Raw genomic sequence first — 22419 nt, 5'->3', positions numbered from 1 at the left:
GAAATCCCAAGATGTATGAAATCTTACCAGTGAGATCTTTGGAGACGATGTTGAAGGCCCCAAATTCCCCCTCAAATGGTTCTAGTTGACACTTTAGCTTCTATCCATTTGAAATCTGAAATGTATTATGAGTAATCTCATTCGTTGGAGTTCAGATTTCAAATGGATAAGAAGCTAAAGTGTCAACAAGTGACTGTTGAACATCCAAAACATTTGCTTTTAGAAAGACAGTTTTTTAGAAGTTGATACACAAACGCCTAATTGAAAACTGAAAGTTAAAGAACGCCTGAAAAATCATATCTATACAAATAATCTTCAATATCCACGTCGGTTCGATTACAAGTGGCGATGTATAATTACGTAATCCGCGTCGGTGCGTAATAAATTGAGGTCGTATAAATATGAAAAACCACGTCATTTTTGTAAACTAAACTCAATGACCTTTTTAAAAAACAACGTCGGTTATTCATATAATGACGACATGGTAACTTATAATATCACTTCTTCAAAAGTAGACTTTTGAAGTGTAGTGCCCAGAGAACCACGTCGTTTTCGGAATACCAAAAGTCAATTGGCATTATTACTAACCACATCGGTGTCTACTATTATAACGTCGTGGTAATCACATAATAGGGCGGTTTATGTAAGAACCGTCGTCGTATTGAACATTGGGACAATATAAAAACTTTTTCGTCACTTGACCTGAACTTTTACGTTATCTCTAATCGATAAAAATTTTCAGTTTCCTCTCAGTTTCACTCTCATTTCCCAAAAGCTGCGTGTCTGATTCTCTTCATGTTCCTCGTCTTCGTCTCCAAAACTCCAAAGTTTACTTCCGAACAAAACTTTCTTTGCAAGCTAAAGGTATTTTCTCACTCTCTTTTTCTTTTTTCAATATTGTTTGAAGTTTTTTTTTTAAGGACGAAATCTTTCACTAGTTTTAACAAAAACCACCAGTCCTACATTCTCAGGTCGTTTGAGGACGACGGTTTGGTCTTGTATTTGATGTTTTTATTCACACACCACGACGGTAATTAAATTCGTGCTATTTTAATAGCACGACTGTGCTTAATAACCGACGTGGTGTGAGAACAAATACAACGTTATTACGATAAAACCGTCGTCTTATTTGAAGAAAAGTCTGGGAACTTTTTCTTTATCAACTCATAATAGGACGTCAGTTTTATTTTATTTGCGTCGTTTTAATTCTCTTACCACGACGTATTTGCACATCCACGTTCCTATAGATTTTCACGACGATTTTGTTTATTTGCCAACATCTGAATGCGATATTACGTCATTGTCTTTACTTAATTGTCGTTTTTTTTCTTGCAGTTTTTATTTCTCTCCAAAAATGGTTTCAAAATCTCAAAGTAAGGAGGATCAAGTATCAAAAGGACAAGGCAAAGACCTTGTAGTTTCAAAGGCACAAATGAGTGAAGCCAAATTTGTTCAAATCAATCCTACAAAGAAGATGAGATTTACTTCAACCTCCGAGAAAGACCCAAGCTCTATGACGTTTGATGAGGAGACAAAATCTACTCGCGCTATCACACAATGACCCGTGTTGTGAAGAGGAAAATCCAGAAGATTAAGCATGTGGTTGAGTACAATAAAAGTGGCAGACCACATGGCAAGGCTGCTGTTGAGATGCAGAGTTACATTGGTGTTTTGGCATGCACCAAAGTCCCTCTTGTGGACAAGAAATGGACTCAATTGCCCAAGGACTTGAAGGAGTAGATTTGGGAAGCTGTTCAAATGGCTTATGTTGTTGGGGAAGGGTGCAAGAAGATGGTTTTGTCGTCTGCCACCAAAAAATGGAAGGATTTCAACTCCACCTTAAGTAGGCAGTTTATTCTTCCATTCACAAATGACAAGGAGAAGTTAAAAGAACCCCCTCAGCTTTATAACTTCATAGAGAAATCGCAATGGGATGCCTTTGTAGCTTCAAGGTTATCCCTAGATTTTGAGTCTGTGCATTCTGAGTAGAAACAGAGCAGGGAAAAATGCGAGTACAACCATAGGTTGTCTAGAAAAGGGTATGTTGGTTTGGAGGACCAATTGGAAGAAACCATGCCCGGTGAAGAAATCGATCGATCTCTGCTATGGAAGAAGGCAAGAGAAGATAAAAAGGGAAACATCCCTGATCCAAAGGTTGCAGAGAAGGCAAAATTAATCGTAAGTCTCACTAACTCTGTTCTAAATTTGAAAAACAGAGTGTTTTATTTTCATATAGACGTCGCATGTTTAAATTTACCGTCGTTAGAACATAAACACCACGACGGTTTCTATTTACCGTTGTTTCAAAGATAATGGAATGTTGATTTTTGCATGAACTAGTCGTTTAGATTGAATTACTACGACAGCTTATATTCTTGAGTTTGTCATCTTTTTTTTAAGTTTTAGAACTACCTTCATTTACTCACGCACACACTCTCCCTCTCTCTATCTATTTCTTTGAAATTTGTGGTGCACAATTTCTGGAAAAGAATGCATATTTTTGTTAAGTTTTTTCATCTCTACATTAAACTTTATGACGGTTTTATCTCATATAGACGTTAGAATGGTTATAAAACGCCGGTAATATTTTACCACCGTTTGAAAAGTTGTACTACGTCAGTTTTGTATAGAGCACGTTGTCTTAATTGAAATACCATGATGGTATAAGTTTTTGATTTTCGGTCTAATTTTCTTTTTTACAACTTTTTATTATAGGACGGGTTCTCTTTCTACTGACGTTAAAATTGTTTCACAACAACGGTATTTAATTACCGCCGTGTCAAATCACATAGTACGTCAGCTTTTGCATGTAATAGTCGTCTAGATTGAATTACTACGAAGGCCTGTATTTCTGAGTTAGACATCTTTTTTGTTAAATTTTAGAACTTCCTTCTTTTACTCGCACACACACACTCTCTCTCTATCTATTTCTCTTAAATTTGTGTATGCACTGTTTCTGGAAAAAAATGCATATTTTTGTAATTTTTTTCTTTGCATTTAATTTTACGACTGTTGTTTCTCAAATCTACTTTACAACTTTTGATTATACGACGGTGTTTTTCTACTGACGTTGGAATTTTACACAATGACGATATTTTAAGTACCATCGTTTAATAATTATATGACGCTGGTATGATTAGAAACCCGACCCCTGTATGGAATTACCACATCGGTTTATATTTCTGTGTTAGATGTTTTATATTAAAGTTTTAAACTTTCTTCAAATTCACACACACAGACACACTCTCTCTCTCTCTCTCTCTCCATTTCTCTGCAATTGGTTTGTACACTATTTCTGGAAATCCATGAATATTTTGGTTAAATTTTTTTAACGGTTTTTTCATACACCGATGTTAGAATGCATGCACAACGACAGTAATGTATTACCGACGTGTGAATGGAATTACTACGTCAGGTTTGAAAATGACCTATCGTCTTCATTGATTTACCACGTTGGTTAATAATTTTATTTAGTTATTTATTTTATCTGTTTTACAATATGTTCAGTCATTAACATTCTCTCTCTCTTTTACGATAATTTAAAAAAACAGGTCTCCAAGGGCACTCTGACTATCTCTGGGAGCAATGATATTTTAACCTTGGCTTTGGGAACTCCTGAGCATGGTGGGTGAGTCAGAGGTGTTGGAGCTAGGGTTTCACCAACTCAATTCTTCAATTTACCGAGACAGCAGAGAGTAAAATTTGCTGACAAATTGAAGGAAAGTGTTATGGAGGCAGTCAGAGCAGAGACATTGAAGATGGAGGCTAGGGCAAAGGAAAGTGTTTTGGAGGCAGTCAGATCAGAGAGGGAAATTATGTTGACACAATTCCGTCAACTAATTCCCAATTTTGATCCCAACATGTGTTAGCGAGAGATATCCTATTCTATTAGGATATTATTTTATTTATTTCATTTTATATATATATTATGTAATTAGGATTCCACTTGTTTTTCCAGTTTGACCCTACTAGGGTTTGTAACCTTGTATTATAAATACCTCCTTTCGGAGAATGAAATACATCTGAAAATATTCTACCCATATTGTTTGACTTGGTATCAGAGCCGACTTTCTGGTGACCTGTGTGTGTTGTGCCCACCCGTGTTCTACTGTGTGCCCTAATTTCTTTTAGGATTCTTGTGCCTGTGCCTTTGCCGTGTTCCACTGTGTGCTCTGTCGTGTTCGTGCCTTTACTGTGTGCCTCTACTGTGTTCGTGCATCTGTTGTCTTCGTGCATCTGCCATATTTGTGTCTGTGCTGTGTTCTGTTGTATACTCTGCGTGATTTGTTGAGATTCTGCTACAATAATGGGTGATAATTCCATTGTTGGTGGTGCTGCTGCTTCTGCAAATTTGCGTGTTTCTGACTCTATTCCAGGTACTGGCTCCAATACTTGGATAATTGACACTGGTGCTTCTAATCATATGACTTATGATTCTAAATTTTTTGATGAGTTGTCTAGTAACACCCGTGACCCATACGTAACTAGTGCTAATGGTTTGCCCTCTCCAATTACTGGCGAGGGCACCATTTCTCTCACCCCAACTCTATCCTTGTCTCGTGCGTTATTAGTTCCCAATATCCATTCTAACTTGTTATCTGTTGGTCGCTTACTTGATACACTTCATGCTTCTGCTACTTTCTATCCTACCCATTGCTCTTTTCAGGATCTCAAGACTCACGAGGTGATTGGGCATGGTAAACGGATAAGGGGGGTTGTATTATTTGACATTACCTTCTGCACCGATTCGTGATCGTGTCGTTAATACTGTTCAACGTTGCAGTGTCAAAGACAAACAGCAAATTTGGTTATGGCATCGTCGCTTGGGACACCCGTCATTTGGCTACCTTAAGCGTCTGTTTCCATTTTTATTCCGCTCCTGTGATGAGTCTAACTTCAAATGTGAGACTTGTGTAATGGCCAAGAGTCACCGTACTGTTTTTTCCTTAAGTAATAATAAAGCTGCTTTGCCTTTTGAGTTAGTCCATTCTGATGTATGGGGTCCTGCTCGTGTGACTTCTCATGGTTTCCGTTGGTTTGTTACATTTATTGATGACTGCACTCGCTTAACATGGGTGTATTTGATGAAGAATAAACATGATGTTGCCTCTATTCTCCTTGATTTTTGTGCCATGGTGTCTACTCAGTTTCATGCTCATGTTAAAGTATTTCGGACCGATAATGGCGGTGAATATGTGAATCATACCTTGAACCAGTTCTTTCGTGATCACGGTATCATTCACCAAACTACCACTCCGTTCACTCCTCAACAAAATGGCGTGTCTGAAAGGAAGAATCGTCAGTTACTTGAAGTTGCCCGCTCTCTTATGTTGGATATGTCTGTTCCCCATCATCTTTGGGGACATAGTGTCTTAGCCGCGGCCTACTTGATTAACCGTACTCCTAGTCGGGTTCTTGATTTCAAGACTCCACTTGATGTGTTGTGTGCCCATACTCCTTCGGTTTCGGTCTCTAAGTTATCTCCGAAGGTGTTTGGGTGTGTTGCTTATGTTCATGTCTACTCCCATCAACGGAGTAAACTTGATCCTTGTGCTCTCCGTTGCGTCTTCATTGGCTATTCTACTACTCATAAGGGTTATAAGTTCTATCACCCGCCTACTCAGAAGGTACATATTACTTTGGATGTCACATTTCATGAAGAAGTACCTTATTACGTTTCCCCTCCTCTTCAACTCAGGGGGAGAGGGGGAGTGAATTGAAGAGTTTCGGAGTAGAAAATGTGGAAGATATTGGACCTGAAGAAGGAGTTTCTGGCGAACAGGAAGCGACCGGTCGCATGGAGGAAACGACTGGATACGACCGGTCGCATAGAAGTGAGCGACCGGTCGCTAACGAATCTGCCTGAAAGCGACCGGTCGCACATAGGAAACGACCGGTCGCCTGCCTCGATGAGCGACGACAATGACGATACGAGTGATGCGACCGGTCGCCAGGAATGTCACGACCGGTCGCCCGATGATATTTTGGAATTTTTCGAGCCTCTCTCAGAAGGACATAACAGTGATACTAGCGACTCTCGTACAGATGAAATTGATACAGGACCCCCCTCTGCCCTGCCACTACCCCAATCAACTTGTGATAATGAGGTACTTTCTAGTGATGTGTCTACTTATTCATTGCCCCCACACACTACCCGAGGGAAACCTAAAGTACAATATTCTCCTGATATACATGCCAAGTCCAAATATCTCATTAACCATTATATGTCAACTCATCGTTTATCTAAGTCATATGCATCATATTTGTGTCAATTATCTAATGTATGTGTGCCAACTAAGTTGCAGGATGCTCTATCTGATCAAAACTGGGTAGATGCAATGCATATTGAGATGGAAGCCTTGAACAAGAATGCTACTTGGGAGTTAGTTCCTTTACCAAAAGAAAAAAAGGCAGTTTGGTGCAGATGGGTGTTTACTTTGAAGCATAAGGCTGATGGTTCTATTGACCGTTACAAGGCAAGATTGGTAGCAAAAAGGTATACTCAGACCTATGGAGTGGATTACACGGAGACTTTCGCTCCAGTAGCCAAGCTCAACACTGTACGCGTACTCTTGTCCTTAGCTGCTAATCATGATTGGCCGTTGTTACAATTTGATGTCAAGAATGCATTTCTCCATGGTGACCTCAAAGAAGAAATATACATGGATTCTCCATCGGGTATCCTTGTGACCTCTAAGGAGGGTATGGTGTGCAAGCTACAGAAATCATTGTATGGATTAAAGTAGTCTCCAAGAGCTTGGTACGGGAGGTTTGCTGCAGCTATGAGGAAATCTGGGTATGTACAAAGTAACTCGGATCATACTTTGTTTCTGAAACGTCGCAGAGGTAAATTGACAGTTTTAATAATTTATGTTGATGATATGATTGTAACTGGAGATGATCAGGTAGAAATACAGAGTCTTCAGAAATATCTTGCGTCTGAATTTGAGATGAAATCATTAGGTGACTTGAAATACTTTCTTGGGATTGAAGTTGCCAGATCTAAGCATGGTATTTTTCTGTCCCAAAGAAAGTATGTTTTGGACTTGCTTGCAGAAACTGGAATATTGGATTGTAAACCCATTGATACTCCAAGTGAACAGAATCACAAGTTGGGGTTGTATCCTGATCAAGCTCCTACTGATAAGGAGCGCTATCAAAGGCTTGTGGGAAAATTAATTTATTTGGCTCATACACGTCCTGATATTGCGTATGCAGTAAGTGTAGTGAGTCAGTTTATGCACTCACCTAGTGAAGATCATATGGGTGCCGTGACACGTATTTTGAGATACCTCAAAGGGACTCCTGGCAAGGGGTTAATGTTTTCCAAGTATGGTCATACAGATGTGGAAGGGTACACAGATGCTGATTGGGCTGGTTCAGCTACAGATAGGCACTCGACATCTGGGTATTTTATGTTTGTTGGTGACAATCTTGTTACGTGGACGAGCAAGAAACAAAAGGTGGTGTCTCGGTCTTGTGCTGAGACTGAGTATCGAGGAATGGCCCATGGTGTATCTGAATTACTATGGTTGAGGAGATTGTTGAGAGACCTTGGTTTTGGGCCTAAGAAACCCATGGATTTATATTGTGACAATACGGCTGTGATTGCAATTGCTCATAACCCTGTACAACATGATCGTACAAAGCATGTGGAAGTTGATCGAAATTTCATTAGAGAAAAGTTGGATGCGGAGATTGTTTCCTTTCCGTTCATCCGTTTTGAGTACCAGTTAGCCGATGTTCTTACGAAAGCTGTTTCTACAAGTATCTTTCTCAACTCGCTTGACAAGTTGGGCATGCGTGACGTCTTTGCTCCAACTTGAGGGGGAGTGTTAGCGAGAGATATCCTATTCTATTGGGATATTATTTTATTTATTTCATTATATATATATATTATGTAATTAGGATTCCACTTGTTTTCCCAGTTTGACCCTACTAGGGTTTGTAATCTTGTATTATAAATACCTCCTTTCGGAGAATGAAATACATCTGAAAATATTCTACCCATATTGTTTGACTACATGCTCAATACACCAATTACCCCAATTCCTTTACTTCCTCAAGAACAAAGCCCAAAAAATCCAATGTCTGACAAAGCAAGTTGCTCGGGAGCCACTACTATGAGACCCCTAGTTTTGGAGGAAGAAAATCCAATGCTTGATGTTGATACTGCTGAAAAACAACAAGATGAAACGGTAAAATCTTTGATACTTTCTTTTTTCTGGTTTTTAAATTTTAAATAGACGTCGCTCTTTTAAATATCCGACGTTAAAATTGCACAACAATGACGATATATATTTACAAACGTTTGAAAACCATAATACGTCTGTTTCTTCCAAGAACCGTCGTTGTGAGTGAAATACCACGATGCTTTTACTTGTTTTGCATTTTATTATGCCTTGAAAATAACGATGGTCTTTGTTTACCGTCGTCTCATTCTTTTATAACCGTCGTCTATTTCATTAAAGCCCTCACTGCATTTTAGTTAGACGACCTTTCTATAGTGTAGAGACGTTAGAACATTTACATAACGACGGTTATGTCATTACCATTGTCTATAACCTTTACTCCGTCAAGATGTTATGGATTCCCGTCATTTATATTATATTCCACGTCGGTTTAGTTGGTTTAGTTAGAGTCGTTTATTTTACTTGATGTACAAACTAACTTATATTTCTTTATTTATTTCTTGTAACAGGATTTTCAAACAACTTATAAACAATTTTCAATTAATCCTTTATTTGAAAATTGAAAACAATTACCAAATGAGTTTCATATTTTTAATTTTTTTACAAATAAAAATTGAAGCTAAAATGGTTATCAAAACAAGCCCTTAGAATGTCACAAATGTTAAATCAAAATTTTGAATAGGAAATTGGAGTAAAATGTATACAACACACTACTACAAAAAGAGAAAAAGACGATGGCAGAACATGAAACCGTCGTTGTATTTAAACCGACGACGGTATAAAAAAAAACCGTCGTCGTGGATAAGTGCCTTGCTGTTGAATATTTTTAAAAGACAACGTATACAAATAAAAAAGCGTCGTTTTTTTAAAAAGGATTTCTTCAGAGTTAAAATCTGACCAAAAAACAACGACAGCAGGTATGAATCCACCGACGTAGAAAATAAAGACGACAGTTCACCAAAAAACCTGCCGTGTTAACTCCTAACTAAACACGACCAACTGTTCTTAATCCGCGTCGTATAATATAATGGAATCCACGTCCGTATACTACAACGGCGCCTTCTCTGTAAACCGCCGTCTTAATTTTTATTTCTTTTTAAGATTTAATTATTTTTTAATTTTGGTGGCCTACGAAAATTAAAATGAGATCCCAAGAGGTATGATATCTTACCATTGAGATCTTTGGATCCTGATCATAATCGAACCACTAAAATGAGAAAGACAAAATCCAAAAAGAAACCAGAACTGAACTGACCACTGCAAGCTTTGAGAAAGACAATGTTTTGAAAGTTAATGATGTGTGTGTTTTGGTGTCTTTGAGATACACCAAAACGCATACATCATTAACATCCAAATTATTGTCTTTGAGATGTGAGAGAGAGTGATGATGTATGTGTGTATGTGAGAGAGGAAGACAAGCCTCCAGAGAGACCAGAAGAACTTGGAACCCTAAATGAAAACTGAAACTGAAAGAAAGAGTCAAATTTATACAATAAATCTTTTAAACTTACGGCGGTGCTTATAGACATACCGCCGTGTAATTTAAAAAACCACGTCGGTTATTCTTTAATGGAATCCACGTCATATAATTTTATGGAATCCACGTCGTATAATGTAATGTAATACACGTCGGTATATTACAAAAAAACGACGTGCTAAATAATATACCATGACGCGAGAGATTAATTTATCGACTTATTATTTTGGAGTATACTACGACGGTACCTACAACACTACTGTCGTGTTTATTTACAACGTCCTAAGTTCAAATTACAGTCGTATTTTTTCAATTTATACGTCTGCCTTCTCTGTAAACCGCCGTCTTATTTTTATAGCTTTTTAAAATTAATTAATTTTTCTTTTATTTTGGTAATATCTTTCTTAACACAAAACAAAATTTAATTCTCAATCCTCAACAACATTTTCATCTTAAAAGGCAAATCTCTTCGTGTTAAATATTGATCAATATTTACACAATATATGTACACAAATTTGGTAAATACATCGTGGTGCCTTCACCCTCAGCTTGTTCAACTATTTCTTCCTCTCATATGCAAGCTGGGCCCTCTCCTTCCTCTTGTTCTCAAGCTCCTGCACAGCCACAGATGAATATCTAATAATTTCAGAAAATCAAAATCAACAAAGTGTGAAAAGCTCACTCCTCGATTCTTGGTTACATTGTAGTCCCCTTTTCGACAGTGATCAACTTCAAAACTCTTGTGTAGCAAGGGTGGAACCAGCCTTAGAACCTGTTGTGGATTGTGCCTTTGGGGTGGGGAGAGTGGGGGCTGGGAAGAAGCTGGGAAGAAGCTGGGAAGAAGCTGGGAAGAAGCTGGGAGTGGGCTTGAGGTTCAGAATGAATAGACTTTTCTCTGATTTGGGAGGAACCAACTACAGCCACCACCTGAGTCCGTCTCTGCGAGTGTTTAGGGCTTTATCTTATCATAAGGAGCATAAGGATCACCCTCGTATGCCTTCAAACGGGCAAGTGCGGCTGCAAACCCATGCAGGTTCTAAGGCTGGTTCCACCCTTGCTACACAGGAGGAATCATTCTGCAAACCCATTTTCTTTCAGAAAGACAATTTCTTTTGAGGAATCATTCTGCAACCCTAATTGAAAACTGAGAGTTAAAAAACGCGTGAAAAAATCATATTTAAACAAATTATCGTAAATATCCACGTCGGTTCTAATATACATAGCGACGTCATATTTGAATAATCAACGTCAGTTTAGATAAACAAGCGCCGTCATAACTACATCGGAAATCCAAAAGTCATAAAAATAGAACGACGTCGTTTTCAGAACCACAAAGTAACCACGTCGGTTTATTAAAATACACAGTCGTTGAATTTCTAAGTACAACGTCAGTTTAGATAAAAAAGCGCCGTCATAACCACATCGCAATTCCAAAAGTCGTTCGGCAGTTGTGATAACCACGTCAGTTATGAATTATTTACCGTCGTTATAACTTTATAATACGGCAGTTTTTAATAAAAACGTCGTTGTATTGAACTGTGGGAAAATATATAAACTTTTCGTCACCTGACCTAATATTCTACGGTTTTCTCTCACCAATAAAGTATCGTAGTTTCCCTCTCATTTCCCAAAAGCAGCATCATCGTTTGAATCTTCGTCTTCATCTCCAAATCACCATCTTCGTCTTCGTCTTCGTCGGAAGGAAACTTTCTTTGCACGCCAAAGGTTTTTTCTCACTCTCTTCCCTTTTTTTACATTTCATTTGAATGTCGTCATTGTCTGGAAACAAGATTCTGTCAAATTGAGGAAATCTTTCACTGGTTTTTATTAAATACATAAGTCGATACTTTCACGACGCCAAAAGACAACAGTTCTGTCTTGTTTTCGACGATAGAATGGACACACGACGGTGGTTAAAAACCGTCATGGTGTGACAATTAATACGTCAGTAACAAGATAAAACCGTCGTTTTATGGGAGAAGAACAACCGTTTTGTGTTTTTCTTTGTAAATTTTAAACCACATCGGTTATTATGAGTAACCGACGTAGTGTATACACATTTACGTCATGAAAGATATAAAACCTTTTCATCTTATTTCCATACATGGTCTAAGAGACAGTTTAATAGGACGTCGCTGTTTTAGTGTTACCGTCGTTGTTTTGTTATTATTACGTCGTTTCTGTTTAATAACCGACGTTGTTTTCCTTGCAGATTAATTAAAAATGGTTTCGAAATCTCAAAACAAGGAAGCTCAAGCGTCAAAGGCCAAATCAAGTTCAAAGGCACAAGGGGATGAAGCCAAATCAGTTTCAAAGGCTCAAGTGGAAGAAGAAAAATCAACTCAAAGCAAACCCTCGAAGAGGATGAGATTTGCCTCAACCTCCGAGAAAGACTCGAGCACAGCGACATTTGTTGAGGAGCCAAAATCCGGCTGCGGTATCAGCACAATGAGCCGTGTTGTGAAGAGGAAAATTGAGAAGGTTAAGCCTGTGGTTGAGTTCAATAAAAAGGGCAAACCACATGGCAATGCTGCTGTTGAGATGCAGTCTTACATTGGTGTTTTGGCACGCACCAGAGTCCCTCTTGTGGACAAGAAATGGACTCAATTGCCCAAGGAAATGAGAGAGCAGATTTGGGAAGTTGTTCAAATGTCCTATGTTATTGGGGATAGGTACAAGAACATGGTCTTGTCGTCTGCCGCCAAAAATTGGAAGGATTTCAAGTATAACGTAACTAAGCATTATATCCTTCCATTCGCACATGACAAGGAGAAGTTAAAAGAAACCCCTGCGCTTTATAAGTTCATAGAGAAATCGCAATGGGATGCCTTCGTAGCTTCAAGGTTAACCCCAGATTTTGAATCACATAAGACAGCTAAGAGTTTGACTTGGCATGCTGCAAGAAAATTAGTTGACAGTTATATGTCTCATCCAGCGGATTCCCTGTCTTGGAAACTTGTTGATGAAAAATGGCCCGACTTTGGTAATGAGCCAAGAAACTTGAGACTGGCTCTCTCATCTGATGGATTCAATCCCCACAGTTCTTTAAGTAGCAGATACAGTTGTTGGCCAGTTATGTTAGTTACATATAATATCCCATCATGGCTATGCATGAAGCGGAAGTTCATGATGTTGACCTTACTGATTTCCGGTCCTAAACAGCCCGGAAATGATATAGACGTCTACTTAGAGCCTTTGATTGATGATTTGAAATCTCTGTGGGATGGGATTAGAGGAGTGTATGATGCCCACATAGGAGAATACTTTACACTCAGAGGTGTATTACTGTGGACAATTAATGATTTTCCTGCCTACAGAAACTTATCTGGTTGTGTCGTTAAAGGATATAAAGCTTGTCCAATATGCGGCGATGATACACCTAGTCACAGGTTGAAAAATGGCAACAAAATTTGTTACATTGGGCATAGAAAGTGGTTACCAATCAATCATCCATATAGGAGGCAACATGCAGCTTTTAATGGGAAACCTGAATATGGCATGTCTCCCGAGCCATTAACAGGAGAAGAAGTGCTGCATATGGTTGAAGATATTAATTACATATGGGGCTCGAAAAATGGGGGAAGTGTTGGTGAGAATGATGGTGACAGAGTTTGTTGGAAGAAGAAATCAAAATTCTTTGATCTCGAGTATTGGAAATACCTCCCTGTGAGGCATGCCCTAGATGTTATGCACATTGAGAAGAATGTTTGCGATAGTATCATTGGTACATTACTAGAGATCCCTGGAAAAAATAAAGATGGGATTGCTGCTCGGTTAGACTTATTGAACATGGGGGTAAAAATTGATTTGCAACCCGAGTATGGAGAAAGACGTACTCGCTTGCCTCCAGGGCCTTGGAATTTGTCAAGAGCAGAGAAGAGAGCGGTTTGCAATTCTTTTTATGGTATGAAGGTTCCTGAAGGTTATTCTTCAAATATAAAAAATCTTGTATCTTTAAAAGATTCAAGACTTCTTGGCCTTAAATCTCATGATTGTCATACCTTGATGCAACAATTGCTCCCTATGACAATTCGTTTTGTTTTGAAGAAGCCTACAAGGTATGCAATAACTCGATTGTGCTTCTTCTTCAATGTTATATGTGCAAAATCAGTAGACGTTTCCAAGCTAGATAAGTTGGAAGAAAATGTAGTAGTTACTTTGTGTTTGCTTGAGAAGTACTTTCCCCCTTCATTCTTTGATATCATGGTTCATCTAGTAGTACATCTTGTCAGAGAAGTTCGTCTATGTGGGCCAGTATATTTTAGATGGATGTATCCGTTTGAAAGATATATGAAAGTGCTAAAGGGGTATGTTCAGAATCGTACTCGTCCCGAAGGTTGCATTGCTGAGCGGTATATAGCTGAAGAAGCTGTAGAGTTTTGTACCGAGCATTTATCTGATGTTAGTACAGTTGGAGTGCCTTCAAGCCAGAATATGGGAGTTTCAAAGCCATTATCAGGTTGCACAGTGAGCTTAGTTGATATGGACTTGTTGAATCAGGCACATCTATATGTCTTAGAGAATACGGAGGAAGTCCTACCTTATATCGAGTATGTATGAGTTTAATTTTTCATATGTAGCCATTTTAAATATTATTACTCCTTATGTTTATCTTATATACAAGGGACCGTAATGCGTGTTTTTTTCGTGTCAATTGTAGGGAACATATGATCCACATCAAGACCACTTATCCGAAATTTAGAAAGAGAACAAAGTGGCTACAAGATAAGCACAATAGCACTTTCATTCAATGGCTACGCTTTAAGGTATATATGTTATTGAATGACATATTGAACTTATTTTAATTTTCTTTCTTTCTATATATATGTTAGATTGAATTAAGATATATGTTTAATTTGCAGGTTCAAAGTGAATTTAATGGGGAAGACAATAATGGCATATCAGAAAATTTGAGGTGGTTAGCAGCTGGTCCAAGCATGGCAGTGCCATCATATAGGAGCTATCTTATTAATGGTGTCAAATTGAACACCAAGGCACTAGATGATGTGCGAACTGTCCAAAATAGTGGAGTTTATTTACTTGCACATACTATGCAAGTTGCTAGTGCCAAGGATAAAAACCCTATTGTCTCCAATATGGGTTTTTATGGGGTTATTCAAGAAATTTGGGATCTTGACTACCAAAAGTTTAGAATCCCAGTCTTGAGGTGTAATTGGATAGATAACACTTCGGGCCTTGTAGTCGACGAACTTGGATTTACCCTTGTAGATCTTAGTAAAATTGGACATAGGAATGACCAATTTGTTATGGCTTCTCAAGTCAAACAAGTATTTTATGTTGACGACCCAATGCATCGTGGTTGGTCGGTAGTGTTATCAATGCCTAATAGAGAATATAATGATGTTATTGGTGATGATGTGCTAGGTGATATTAGAATTGAGTGTGAGCCATTTACTAGAGGGATACCAAATGTTGACACATTTGATGACCTAGTGGGTGAGTTTGGGAGTGAGAATATTAGAGATGGGTGTGATGATATATGGATTGATTGATTGTTGTAATGTATGACATTAGTTATGCAGTTAATTGTATGACATTAATTCATTGCTTTGTATATCATTTTAATTCCGATAACATTTTCATTCTGCAGGCTTTGGGCACGACAAATCAAAAATTAAAAATAATCGGTTAAAGCTGAAAATACGACGGTCAAGTTACAAAAATCGCAAAAAGAGACGTCTACAAAACAACCAATGTCGGGTTTTCACAACCGACATGGAATGACAACGCAAAAATGAAATAAAACCCGCCATTTGAAAAAGAAAACACGTCGGTTAATTAAAATTCATTTCGAAACGGTTAATAAATATTTAAAACAACGACGGTAAATAAATTAATCAACGACGAACAATAATGTATAACACGACGGCAGAGTTCAAACCGACGAATTTACGAATATAGTCAATTGATGATTAACGTCGTAAAAACATTGTTTCACGTCAGTTATAATTAAACAATTGACGTCTCGGAGAATACACACATCAAAAAAGGTTATAAAAGAGGCTTAACAAAGACTAGCCACGTCATGGAATAAATAAATAACCGACGTCGTAAGCATATAACAACGTCGAATAATTGAATTCTTCGGACATAGTAAAGTGTAACCACGACCTTCATTTTACAATAACCGACGTCAAATCCATAACTCAAGGCGTTTCGTTACTTTTTAACGACGGTTAGGATAAAAGCAATGACGTCTCAGAGATTACACACGGCTAAGTGGCTCACAAAAGAGACTTTTAAAATGCCAACCACGTCAAAGTCTACAACCACCGACGTCGTAAAACACTAACAACGTCCTAAAATGTGACTCATAGGCCGTAGTAAATGGATTAAACATGACATGTATTTTAATTAACCGACGTGTAATCATATAACAACGTCGAATAATTGAATTCTTGGGACATGGTAAATTATAACCACGACCTTTATTTTACAATAACCGACGTCAAATCCATAACTCAAGGCGTTTCGTTACTTTTTAACGACGGTTAGGATAAAAGCAATGACGTCTCAGAGATTACACACGTCTAAGTGGCTCACAAAAGAGACTTTTAAAATACCAACCACGTCAAAGTCTACAACCACCGACGTTGTAAACTACTAACAACGTCCTAAAATGTGACTCCTAGGCCGTAGTAAATGGATTAAACATGACAGGTATTTTAATTAACCGTCGTGTAATCTTAAATTCACGTCGTTTGTTTCTATGTTCAAGCCGTCAAAATAATTTTCAACGTCTGTGGTGACCTAAAGGGTCGTGGTTATGTTTTTTTTTACGTCAGTTCAAGTAAATATACGCCATGTTAAATATTTAAGACGTCACTTGTTTTGACAAAAGTGACGTCTAATTTACCATGTTATATATTTTAGACGTCAGTTTTTTTATTTAGTGAACGTAGTATTTATTAACCACGACGGTTTCTACGTTTTACACGTCGGTTTTGTTTTATTTAGAGACGTTGATAAAAATATTTATGTCGGGTTTGTAGTTGTTTTTGACATTTAACATTATTTAAACGTCTGTGTTTTACTAAAACCGTCGTCTAATATAGTCGAAAGTTGTCTTTTTATGCTTTTATATATGAAATCGACGCGGTTTTAGTGTTTTTTATGACGTGTAATATATTAACCACGTCGGTTATTTGCCGTCGTTATTTCATGTGTTAAAAGACGGGGGTCGATTTCTCGTCGGTTGTAAAACATGATACACAACGGTGGATTCCCGTCGTCTATTTTGTTTTTTGTAGTAGTCATTACTTTGAAACTTCAATTCTTCACGTTCATGATGAATATAGATCATAATAGAAAGAAAGAAAAGAGGATGGTAATGAGTGGCGTCGATGAAAATTAAATTGACGAGTTATTCTTCAGATTTGTTGGGTAAGCTAGAGTGAATTAATTTTTCCACTAAACCAAAACAAGAAGCACGCTTTGCTTGACAGGACTACCAATTGCTGTCTTGCAAGCGCACTTCCAGTTAAGCATGCTTTGAGAAAATGCTAATCACTTGTGGAATGCTCATGAAATCAGGTCATATAAACCGCAAGTTAGCTCATAATAAATTCATCAGGGACTAAATTCCTGGATAGAAGTGCAGATTATGACACAAACAGTGGGTGAAAGTCAAAGCGCTGGAATCAAAATTTAGAATGTCTCTTTGGCCTTCTGTCAAGCATACAATGATCCACCAATAACATCCAATGAAGCTCTTACTTCTATCAATTTCATTTCATTCAGTTCCAACACAAAAATGCAAAATTTCCAAAGAGACGAAGACTCTGACTCCAGGGTGTGAAAACCCCAAAAGTCTTCCCAAACCGTCTTCCAATTAAGAAAATGACAAAAAAAATGGAAAGACCTTTCCAAGTCTTGAACTTTGAAGACTTAGATTTTATTGTGGAAAAGAGAATAGGCCACATAATAAAATCATGAGACTTGGATTTTATGACATATCATTATGCTCTCTAGCAGATCCACACAAACAATATCTTATAATATAACAATGAAATCTTTGACTTGTTATAAAGTATGCTGTAGCTTATTGCCTTCCCCTGTATGTTCAGCTTCTTTCATCACCAGCATCACTAGGTGATTTGACAGACCTCACCATTCTCTATCTCTATAATAATACTATTGATAAGTGTATTATTTCCTATATTTTTATACCTCTTTTATTTGGTTTTTGTAGGGAAAGTTAATTAGAAAGAGCATTATTACCTTACTTTCCTTATTTTCAGCGATTCTGCGCTCTTGGAAGGATTTCAACTGAAAATTGACTTTTCGAATGAATTTTAGTGCAAGGCCAATTGGAGAAGAAAGCTAAGACATTGAAGATCATTGCGTCAAAGTTTCATAATTTTCTACCAAGCCAAATGCTCCAGACTTGCAAGTCAAGACAGCCTAAGTTGAAATCCCGTCAGAACTGCACTGCTGTTGAAGATTGAAGATTTGAAGACCTTTCCGATTTTTCCTAGTGGCGTGTAATATATGCTTGGAAAGCTTAGAGATAAAGCTACGTTTCTGATATTTTTCCAGAATTTTATAGGAAGTGGAACGACCCCAAAACGTGCGTGCAAGATGGCTGACGTGTTTCCAAGTCAAAGAAGGATTCTTTCCTAATTTGTTTCCTTAATTGTTTGGGATTTCGTTTTGCTTTAGGAGAGTTTTTCCAGACCTTTTAAGAGTAGGGTTTAGTTGTTTTACAATATATAAGATCTCCCTACCATCTCTTCAGAGGATCATCCTCCCTTATATCATCTTTTTCACCAACTTTCATACACCCAGAGAAACATCAGAGAGAGCCAAGGATTTGCTGCTGCACTACTTGAGGAGCTTACGAAGGTGTTCCTGTGGAGACTCCGAAGATCAAATCCATCTGCCAAATCGGTTTTATGACAATAATTCTCTTGTTTATATTTTTCTTTTGTCATGAACTAATTTCCCTTGCTAGGGCTACACTATGCCAAAATTTGGCTTTAGCAACACTACATTGGCATCAGTAAAACTGAAAATCGATGCTTTAAGTACATTAGACATTGCTTTTATAAATTAAGATGCTAAAAGATAAAAAGACATCAGCACAAATATTTTGTTTTCGTTAGCGATGCCTTGATGCCAATTTAGCATCATCTGTTCTAACGACTGATGCCTAAAGTGTTTTTGTTTTTTTTTTTTTGTAAAGTGGGGGGCTTTTTTTTGGGAAGCACTGATGCTGAAAGTATAGTCAACGCTCCAACAAAAAAATTTCACGCTCCCTCTCCTTTTTTCAGACTCCCTCGCAACCTTGGCTCCTCTCCCTCGCATTTTTTTTCAATCCCTCCCAAACTCACTCTCCATTTTTCAGCTTCTATCTCCTAAAAAAATAAAACTCACAATTTTTTTGGATCTCCTCTATCTCCTTCTTCTCTTTCCTCCATCTAGACACTCGAAGTTTGGCCACAGCAAAAATGACCTAAGGCCTTCGAAGAAAGGGAGAGCCATAGGCATCCTCCTCCTCGTCCAGAGAGAGCCATGGAAGTCCCTTCATTAGGGTTTTAACCTTCGGCGTTGGCATCCTCTTTCTCGTCGCGTCGTCGTGTGAGATTATTTAAGTTAGGGTTTCAATGTTTTGGGAAATTTCAGTTAGGGTTTCAATTTATTGAGTAATTTCTCTAATCTTACTGTGTTTTTCTCTTTGCGGCTGGCTCATTGTCTCTTGGATCTCATTGCCTCTCTGGGCTTTAATCTAATGTATGAAAATCTCTAACCTTTTGATTTTTGGGTGTTTCTGATTTGGTGTTAATGTTTCTGAATTGTTTTCATCTTTCTTCAATCTCCTACCTTTTTCATTTTATTTATGTATTAATGTTTATGGATCTCATGCTTACCTTTTGGTGCAGGTATTTGGAGGTGACGGATCTACGATTTTCTCTTTCTCAAGATTGCTATATCGCTCAACTCATCTCTGTGTTCTCAGTTTCTCGCTCAATTCGTATCTGCTCTCACACTTTTCCTTACTCATCTCTCCGCTCTTACTCTCTCACTAACCTCTGAAACCACAAACCCACCGAAGTCCCAACTTTTCCAATTTTTTTGTGGTACTGCAGGATTAGGGCCTTCTAAGTTTACATATAGGTATAATTAGTTTTCGTTATGAACTACTAAAGTACGTGGTATGAAACTAATTTGTGTATGGTTGTTGAAGGTCTCTCCTAGCAGGTAGTTTATTGTTTCATATATGACAATAAGCTGTGAAATATCACTTGTGTGGTAAATTAAGTTTTACTAGTTAAGCGAGAACTATAATCTTCCTTCCAATAAATCACCTTCCATCTCTCATCTGATTTTGGTTTGTCTTTGTCTGGGTAAAGACGCATTTAACTACTAATAGGGCATTATAGGAAAAATTCAATTGTAAATTATCTATTATGTAGTGACCTTTCAAGTGGTTCTAGTAAATATAAAAAGTTGTGCCTTGGTATGACTGAACATTAATATATGTCCAATCTATCCCAGAATAAAGGAATACAGCAGAGAAGCCGACAAACCAATTCATATATGCTCTCACCCTTTTCCAATTTTTTATGTTGCTATGTTTAGGTTTCAAACACAGTAAGCAAATTGCTTTCTCCAACTCCTAAGTCTCCTTCAGGTAAAACCTAAAACACATTTATTTTGTCTTATTGATCTGCATAGATTTTTTGGTTTATGTTGTTGTCCTAAATTCACTTCTCAAAACCCACGCATAGATTTTTTGGTTTATTTTGTCTTTTGTATACTTCCATTCTGCAGCATCTTTACAGCTATAAGTTGTTCATAGTTAAGTTTGCAAATCTATACTTTTCTAATCTATACTTCCGCTCCATGTGAACTTGTCTGGTGGAGTTTAATTTCTAATTTTGAATACAAGTGAAGTGATAAAACTGTACCTGAAAAGCTTATATGTAAATATCTGTAACTAGTTCGGTTTCATTTCCTGCATGTATTGCAGTCAGCCAGACTTGGGGTGGATGAGAAGAGTACAACAAATACTTGGTCGTAAACCCCAACGTAATCTGCATGTAGGTACCACTGAGTTTGTCCAAGTACTTAAGCAATTATATATATGCCATCATCTCTCTGAACTTTTCTCTTCTTTATATAGGCAATATATGTCCTTCACCCAACTTTTGGCATGAAGGCTGCAATATTTGCTCTGCAATTGTTTGTGGACAATTTGGTATGCCTAACTTTGTTTGTGATTGTTATTCCTTAAGACTACATATCACTTGAAAATGGCTTCAAGTGAATGTCATTCTAACTTTTGTTTCTAGGTCTGGAAGAAAGTGGTATATGTAGATAGATTACTGCAGCTCTTCAGATATGTTCATCGTGAGCAGTTGTTGACCATCCCTGACTTTGTGTTCCAGTTGAGTTTCTATGTTCCTTCCCCCACTTATCCCACTCCAATTTTTATAGCAACTTGGATTTAAAATTCCCAATTTTTATAATCAATGCATGCACGATTTAGAAGTCAATGGTGGGAAGGGCCTTATTGTTCTGTTTCAGCAAATTTTCAATCTCTGAATCATAAGACAATAATATATATTTGCACTTACGGTACATGGCTTATGAATTCTTATCTTACTCTTAAATGTTGTGCCTACTTGGTATATATTTGCACTAATGGTACATGGCTTATTTCGTTAAGAGTTTAATTTCATCTACAAGAAAATAATATACTTGAAATCTTTTATTTATCTGAACCTCAATTCAATTTGCAGGAAATTCAAAAGAGGGTATTTTTGTGTGGTACATGGCTTACTCTCTACCTCATCACATGATCATTTAATTTCTAGTTGAAACAGGAGTGGGATCCATTTAATGACTTGCTGTTATCTAATTAGATTGGTTGACAAATTAGATTATCTTGTTGACCAATATGATTTCGTAAATTTGCATATTGGTTATTTTAAAGTGACAACATATCTTATGCAAATTTAGTACCTTGCACTTTTTAAGCTTATGTTCATATTTTGTGTTTACCTTCTACATGTTTTTTTTTTTTTTCCAGTATAGAGCTAGAAGGAAGGACACTTACACCCAAATGGAATTGGATGAGGTGCGAGAAGAATTGGCAACTCATGTCCTAGAATGACTTTTTGATTGAGCTAAACATTCCTTCATTTTACATGTCTTTCTAGCTAGAATTTTGTGGTGTAGGGCTGGTAAATTTGTGATTTGGATGTGACAAGTATGGATAATTCAAGTATTTTGCGCATATATATATGTAGACAAGTATGGATATATTTAAATTACTGTTTATGTGAAACAATCAAAATACCTACCCTTTCCTTACATAAATGATGCCTATTGTTTATAACAACTTTAGTTTTCCAGAAATAACTGAAGTTGAAAGATAAAAACAACAACCAGACATCCATTATCACTGATGCCTAAAACGAGAAGTAGCATCAGCATTTATGTAACCACCAGCACTATTGGAGGCTTTTCACGTCCGCAAAATAAAAAAAGCGATGATGTATAACATAATTCACAACACCATTATTTGTTTCTATGATGTTGTAATTGATAATATGCATCAACATAGTAGATATTACTGATGCTGTTAGACCCCTTTAGCCTCACCCCTTTCAAAACTACTGATGATGTTAGATCTCTTTAGCCTCCTCTCTTTTGAAAGTACTGATGCTGTTTCGGGTTTAGGCGTCAGAAGTCAACCTTTTTTTGGCACCCGGAAATCATTTA

The 22419-nt window shown here is 37.4% G+C and overlaps 1 protein-coding gene across 12 annotated transcripts; it reads left to right on the top strand.

Annotated features, from left to right (window-relative positions):
* Window positions 1–18882: 18882 nt before the first annotated feature.
* On the top strand, window positions 18883–21968 carry LOC110759450 (uncharacterized). 12 transcript variants are annotated; one of them, XM_088246315.1, is made up of 8 exons: window positions 18888–19422; window positions 19572–19806; window positions 20272–20323; window positions 20663–20732; window positions 20816–20890; window positions 20985–21079; window positions 21435–21462; window positions 21725–21968. In XM_088246315.1, the coding sequence occupies exons 4-8, from the start codon at window positions 20682–20684 to the stop codon at window positions 21806–21808; spliced, it is 333 nt and encodes a 110-aa protein (XP_088102441.1). In that variant the 5' UTR covers window positions 18888–19422; window positions 19572–19806; window positions 20272–20323; window positions 20663–20681; the 3' UTR covers window positions 21809–21968. The 12 variants fall into 12 exon arrangements, 8 of the variants coding, with proteins under 8 accessions (XP_088102444.1, XP_088102443.1, XP_088102439.1 ...); XM_088246312.1 differs by having other exon boundaries at window positions 20634–20732; XM_088246317.1 differs by lacking the exon at window positions 19572–19806 and having other exon boundaries at window positions 18884–19283.
* Window positions 21969–22419: the final 451 nt, after the last annotated feature.

This window comes from Prunus avium, chromosome 8 (assembly GCF_965620075.1).
Source record: "Prunus avium chromosome 8, drPruAviu1.hap1.1, whole genome shotgun sequence".
Classification (NCBI taxonomy): domain Eukaryota; kingdom Viridiplantae; phylum Streptophyta; class Magnoliopsida; order Rosales; family Rosaceae; genus Prunus; species Prunus avium.
Note: the sequence above shows the minus strand (reverse complement) of the source record. Positions and strands in the feature narration are given on the sequence as shown.

Excerpts from the sequence above, each read along its gene's own strand:
- LOC110759450 (XM_088246313.1), top strand. The coding sequence starts at position 20,652 with ATGTATTGCAGTCAGCCAGACTTGGGGTGGATGAGAAGAGTACAACAA. Across the intron at positions 20,891-20,984 it reads AATTGTTTGTGGACAATTTG|GTCTGGAAGAAAGTGGTATA; the intron begins GTATGCCTAACT and ends TTTTGTTTCTAG. Across the intron at positions 21,463-21,724 it reads AAAGAGGGTATTTTTGTGTG|TATAGAGCTAGAAGGAAGGA; the intron begins GTACATGGCTTA and ends TTTTTTTTCCAG.